Source organism: Nestor notabilis, unplaced genomic scaffold (genome assembly GCF_000696875.1).
Source record: "Nestor notabilis isolate BGI_N333 unplaced genomic scaffold, ASM69687v1 scaffold6377, whole genome shotgun sequence".
NCBI classification, from domain to species: domain Eukaryota; kingdom Metazoa; phylum Chordata; class Aves; order Psittaciformes; family Psittacidae; genus Nestor; species Nestor notabilis.
In genome coordinates, this window is record NW_009935041.1 from 27,705 (window position 1) to 34,731 (window position 7,027).

The 7,027-nt window shown below is 37.8% G+C and overlaps 1 protein-coding gene across 1 annotated transcript in view; it reads left to right on the forward strand.

Moving 5' to 3' along the window:
- The window catches only part of CEP120 (centrosomal protein 120kDa), a 31,209-nt gene extending 27,165 nt beyond the window's left edge, over nucleotides 1–4,044 (forward strand). The window contains exons 14-15 of the mRNA XM_010017621.1: nucleotides 1,135–1,280; nucleotides 3,810–4,044. Of these exons, the coding sequence (XP_010015923.1) occupies nucleotides 1,135–1,280; nucleotides 3,810–4,044 (381 nt within the window). The remainder of the gene's footprint in view (nucleotides 1–1,134; nucleotides 1,281–3,809) is intronic.
- Nucleotides 4,045–7,027: the final 2,983 nt, after the last annotated feature.

A 7,027-nucleotide genomic window follows, 5' to 3' on the forward strand; every position in this document is an offset into this window, starting at 1 on the left:
TTAATACTAATTCCTTGTGAAATTCAGACTTTTCTTATCAATTAGTGATCATCAACAGGGAGTGCTTCAGGTGCTGGGGGACCAAGATTCAGGGAACTGCCTGACTAGACTCTTCCAAATATTATTAGATTGACTGTATAATGAATATACTCACACATCAAATGAAATTTTTTTTTTTTTAGCCCTACAATAAATATAAAACTAACTGTATTAACTGTCAAATATTTCAGTTGAAAACAGTGTCAAAATTACAAAGGTAACCTTGCACTTCACAATATGTCTAGATCCAGGATGTTTATATAACCTCCTGCCTTATTTTTTAACTACAGGAAAAAATGTCATTTTACCTCAGGTCTTCTGTCTCATTCAGAGTGTAAGGCTGTCATGAGGTCATAAGGAAAATGACCAGAAGGAAAACAAGTGGAGAGGGCACCACACTTCTTTTTAAGACACTTTGATGTCACGAAGAGGTAGTGGACTCAAACCCTAGTTTTGTTAGAGTGTCTGTATAGAGCTTGAAAATATAGATCCAAGTAAACTTTTAGAATGGATAGACTGGTTTGAATAAGTTACCTGACGTTTCACACAGAGCTAGACAAATGTGAAAGGAATCCTCACCAGTTTTGTTTTCAAGGCTTATTTTTTTAACTAGAAATTGCAATTTCAAAAAGTAGTGCTTGAAGGTTTGACACTAGGCACTGGTGGGGCTGATGATGGAAGTTTCCTGCAGTGATTTAGCATTTTTCTGGGGTTTATTTCTGAAATTGTAATTTAAATTTACAATTTTAGGAATTAATCTAAGGAGTAATGAAGGAATACATTTAAGTACTTTGAGCAGTTCCACAAGTGTAAATTTTATGTTTACTGGTTTAAGCCAGAGTGTGTAAAAGGGTTTGTAACATTTTTGCTATTTTCTTAATGGAAAGGTATCTGTGACTGGACTTAGCTGGTTCAGACTGGACCAGTTTACTGGAATTGTGGTAGTCAGTTGTCTTAGCTTTTGATACCTATATTGCAGCAAGAGATTCTGTTTAACTCCTGCATTTCTAATACTGCTGAAGTATTGCTCATGTTGCTGTAATTAGCACTTCTACGTGTATCACACAGTCAACTGAGTTATGTCTCTAATGTTAGCGTGAACAAGAAAATGCAATGGCTCACCTTAAAAAACAGCAGCAGGAGTTGGAGCACATGAGGTTGCGCTACTTGGCAGCAGAAGAAAAAGAGCTGGGGAAAACAGACCGTCAAGAGTTGGAGGATATCAGAAATGAACTTAACAGGTATAAAAGCATTTGTAAGGTTTGGGATTTGTTGGGCTTTATTTTAGTTTGGTCTTTTTTGACCCCTCCCCTCTCTTTTCTTGCCATGTGCCTCGAAATGGGAGAAGGTTCAGAAGCTAGGGATCAGGTCAGGAAAGCTAAGGCCCAGTTAGAACTGAGTCTGGCAAGGAATGTCAAAGGTAACAGGAAGGGTTTCTATAGGTATATTGCAAACAAAAGACAGACTAGGGATAACAAGGGCTCTCTCTGGAAGCTAATGGGAGATTATATATCCTGGATTTGGAGAAGGCTGAGCTTCTCAATGACTTCTTTGCCTCAGTCTTCGCTGGCAAATGCTCTGACCACACCACCCAAATCTTGGAAGACAGATGCAGGGACTGTGAGAATGAAGATCTTGGACCTGCTGTAAGAGAGGATCAGGTTTGAGATCATCCTAAGAGCCTGAACATGCACAAGTCCATGGGAACTGATGAAATGCCTCCATGGGTCCTGAAGGAGCTGGCAGATCAGGTTGCTAAGCCTCTGTCATATTTGAAAAATTATGGCATTCAGGTGAAGTTCCCAATGACTGGGAAAAGGGAAAATAACCCCATTCTTAAGAAGGGGGAAAATGGAAGAACCATGGAACTACAGGCCAGTCAGTCTCCCCTCTGTACCTGCCAAAATCTTGGAGCAGATTCTCCTGGAAAGCATGCTGAGGCACATGAAAAGCAATGAGGTGGCTGGTGACAGCCAATATAGTTTCACTAAGGGCAAATCCTGTGTGACCAATTTGGTGGCTTTCTGTGATGGGGCTTCAGAGCTGATGGACAGGGGCAGAGCAGTTAACATCATCTACCTGGACTTGCGCAAAGTGTTTGACACTGTCCCACATGACATCCCTGTCTCTAAACCGGAGAGACATGAATTTGATGGATGGACCACTTGGTGGGTAAAGAATTGGCTGAATGGCTGCATGCAAAGAGTTGTGGTCAACAAGTCAGTTTTCAACTGGAGGCCGATAACGAGTGATGTCCCTCAAGGATTGGTGTTAGGAGCGATCCTGTTCAACATCTTTGTTGGCAACGTGGATGGTGGGGTTGATGCACCCTCAGCAAGTTTATCAATGACGCTGACCTGTGTGGTTTGGTTGATACACTGGAGGGAAGGGATGGCATCCAGAGGGACCTTGACATGCTTAAGAGGTGTCCAATGCCAACCTCATGAAGTTCAACCAAGCCAAGTGCAAGGTCCTACACCTCATTTGGGGCAATCCCAGGCACAGCTACAGGTTGGGTGGAGAAATTATTCAGAGCAGCACTGCAGAGAAGGACTTCGGGGTGTTGTCTGATGAGAAACTGAACATGAGCCAGCTTCAGTGTGTGCTTGCAGCCCAGAAACCAACCATGTGCTGGGCTGCATCAAAAGAAGTGTGACCAGTAGGTCAAAGGAGGTGACCCTGCCCCTCTACTCTGCTCTTGTGAGACCCCACTTGAAGTACTGTGTGCCGTTCTGGTGTCCTTAACTTAAGGACATGGAGCTGTTGGAGCAAGTCCAGAGGAGGCCACGAGGATGATCAGGGGCTGGAGCACCTCCCGTATGAAGACAGGCTGAGAAAGTTGGGGCTGTTCAGCTTGGAGAAGAGAAGGCTACGTGGAGACCTCATAGCAGCCTTCCAGTATCTGAAGGATGCTGAAGAGGGACAGTTTATCAGGGACTATAGTGATATGACAGGAGGTAATAGGTTTAAACTTAAACAGGAGAAGTTCAGGATAGCTAAAAGGAGTAAGTTCTTTACTGTGAGGGTGGTGAGGTGCTGGAGCATGTTGCCCAAATAAGTGATAAATGCTCCATCCCTGGCAGTGTTCAAGGCCAGGTTGGATGGTGTCTTGGGTGACATGGCCGAGTATGTGTGATGTCCCTGCCCATGGGAGGGGGATTGGAATAGATGATCTTTATGTTCTTTCCAATCCTAACCATACTATGATTCTCTGAAATCAAGATAGTAATTGGCTGCCAGTCCAGTGAAAGAACACAGTTTAGTGCCCCTTAGGTAAAGATTGCACATTTGTAAAATGTAACAGTACTGCAGTATAGAAAATCTGTGCTTAAGGACATTGCATCTGGTTTTTATATTACGGTCATAGTTGTACAGCATCAGGCTTTTTTCTGTTTTAAGCCTTCAGTTCTATGGCTAATTGCTGCATTAAGAAAACAAACTGCTCATATTTTGAACACATTAAAATTTTAAATCTACCTAATGTTGTCCTCCAAAAACTTTTTTGCAGTAGTTCTTGTATATTGAACCCTGCTAGAATTATCACAATGGGAACCTTGATAGCAAGGATTAGTTTCAAATGCATATAGAAAAGGTATTGTTAGAATTTAACAGTTTTTACTTATAGTTGTTTTTCCCAAGTGAGAGGGTAATTTGTTGCCTTTTATAGATTTCCTTATTTTATTAAGTAACCTACAGACTTAATATGAACATAATCAGAGACGTTTTTAATACAGCTCATCCTTTGATTCTTTCCGTTTTATCAACATCAGGCTAAAGCAACAGGAAGAAGAAAGAAAGCAATTGCAAGATGTTAGAGATAATTCTGCTGGTAGAGTTTCTAATTCTAGAAAATTAAATGAGAACATGGATGATTATCTCTCTCGTCTGATAGAAGAGAGGGATACCCTGTTGAGAACAGGAGTATATAATCATGAAGACCATATTGTGAGTGAACTTAATCGTCAAATCAGAGAAGCTATTGCAAAAAGGAACATCACTAAATAAAAAAAAAGTTGATAAAAAGAACCAGAATTTGAACAGAGTGATTTTTATAAACCTGTACTACCTTGCAAATACATAAGGTAATGCTTAATTTTGCACATTATTATTAGCTCTTTCTGAAGTGAATGTAAATACCTGCAACATGTAAAGTTAAGCACAGTTTTAAGTTTCGTGGTGACAGCTGTTTTTTAATGTTTTTATGCTCATGTGTATGTGTAAATATATTTATCTTTTGTGGTTTCTTCTGAAATGTTTTCTACCTCTTTTTTGCATCACCCTGGCTATCTTTATTTGTAGTATTTTTAGTATTCTAAGATTGTTGGTCAATATTCTTATAATTTCATTCGATGTTTAAAAAGATTTCTTCAGCTGTACTAGGGAAAAGTGACATCAGCTGTTTTCCATGACAGAACTCTTAATTCTGAAGCTAAGTGCAGCACCAACCAGATATTACTTTTTTACTAAATCATAAAATAATCAATTTTTTCTTCTCCAACTGTAACTAACTATCATGACTAAGTTTTGTAATAAGTAAGAGACAAGGTTGGGGGGCATGTCTCTGAAACTTTATGAAACTGAATCTGAATCAATTACTAAGTAACTAGCCTGCTCAAACAGGGTGAAAATCCCTAGCAGTTTTGCGCTTAGCCCTGTAAGGGTGAATCCAGGAGTTCAGAAATATGCATGCATTCTTACATCCATCCCTAATGAGGAAAGATACTTGAAGCACTACTTCAGTGAATTTATACACTTAGAATTCTGAACACATACAGAAAACAAGAGCTTTTCTAGGTAAAGATGTTTTCCGTAATCAAGACCTAACCACTTTGCAGTTACTTAACATACATTTCAAAGCATATTACCTCATTACCACTTAAATTCTATGTAAAGTTTTGTTTGATTGTGGAAGTATGAACAGAGAGCAGTCTAAAGATGCTCAACGCTGCAAAAAAGGTTAGTTTGTTAGCATAATCACAGTTGAAACACATTTTGGTTTCCAGCTTTCATTCTATTTTGGTAATTTTAAAATAATGTGTGTGGATCTAGCTAATAACATTACCTTACAACACTGTGCTTTCAGACAGCATTTTTGACTGTTCTGTAGGCACAAATGTTTCTCTATTTGAATTTTGAATACTGAAAACATCTTAGAATTTGTTACGTTGAGAATGAACTAAGATACCAATGGAAAAATTCCCTTTATTTTTTACAAAAGATCAGTGAGCTTCCATAGATCTGGCTGTATTCATGTGACCTGTCTGTTTTGTATAGTATTAATTATAAATTATTTTTTGTAATATTGTGTCTGGCTTTGCCTCTAGGTCTGTTGTTTTTCCTCCTCCTCACCATGGGCATATCTCCTGTTAAATAAACTATTTGTTTAGTTCCTTTAGAGAAGTTTTAAGCAAGCTATATAAACATAGGGATCATATTCTGTGAAGAATTATTACTTTTCAATACCAGATTTCACAAGAAATGGTTTTCTAATACTTTGCACACTCCTGTATTTTTCAAATTAGTGTGCTTAAAGAGATCCCTTCCAACTAAGCAAAGCAAATAGCACTTTCATATATCCAATACAAATCCATTAAAAAAAAAATTACAACTTTTTTAACATCACAGCTTTATCATATCACATCACTGATGCACGTTCATATGCAAATATTGCAAATTAATCGGGGAGCTTCTATCTTGACTTGCTCATGCTGGTTTTCTTCAAATGCTTGCTTTCTAGAAGTGTAATATTTTCTTCAAACGCTGGAGGGTGCCTTAGACCTAAAGATCACACATTGCGTTTACTGATTTTTTTTTTTGTAATTGGTGATTTTTTTTCCGAAATGGTATCCTGTGACTTTTCAGGTGTGTTACTGTATTAAATAAAATCAAAAATTTTAATAAAAATTAAGGATTTTGTGTCTGTTTTGTGACTATGTATTTGAACAGAAATTTTTGTTCCCTATTTCTGGTAATGTGACAGTCTTTAGTTCTTGAATTAATGATATTTATAGGTTTACTTTCAATGCTAACTTCACATTTTAATTCCTAATTGAGTGTCTTCCATGGCTTCTAAAGAAAACAGCAGTCATGTAGCTGTGGGGTTTAAAAAGAGACTACTTGGGTGAGTTTTCTTTGTAGTAAATCAGAATATTGAGTAAAATAAGAGGTAGAACACTTTATAAACCTGATTTATAAGCCTGATTAAAGCTATTTGGGTCCATTTTGTCATTTGGAAGATCACTGCTTACAAGGTAGGAAGCATGAATTTTGTAATTATTAAAACTTACTTAGCAGTTCGGATTTATAATATAGTTATTACTCTTTGTGATATTGTTTGTATTAGAATAAGGAAAAAAAAGATACTTTGAGCTTGATATTTTAACTTCATTTTTTCTACCACAGTTTGTCTGTGCTTCAGTCTGAATTACTCAAGAAAGAAAATCTATATTTGTAGTAGGTATCTATAGTACAGATGAGCTTGATATTATTCTTTCTAAAAAAATATATTTTTTTATGTTGGGCTCTATTTGCCTTTTTATTGCCTCAAACCAATTTTAAAGTTATAGCTATCCAGTGGAAGGACCAAATACCATTTTTTAATAAAATATCTCTTAGAATTTTTCTCTTCATCTGTCTTCATGTCAAAAAGGAATGCCATTTAAAACAGATGAATGGAACCCGGACTGGACCTGTAATTCACCCAGCATAAAAAGACTGCTGGAGATGAAGCCCACGTTTAAGCGTTCAGTCCTGGTTCCATGCGCCTCAGAGAAGCGGGTGGGAAGAGGAGCAACAGCTCAGCCCTTGTGGGGCAAACTTCTGCTGCTGATTTTAGTGCACCCAGATTTCACTAGCGAAGTTGATGGAATTATTTTAAAACAAGTACTCTTACCAATGTGTTTCTGTGAACACAAATGTCCATAAAAATTAGTAAATGGGTGGTGTGGTGTGGGGGTGGAGCATGTTCTGTGTCAGTTCTGTGCCAAAT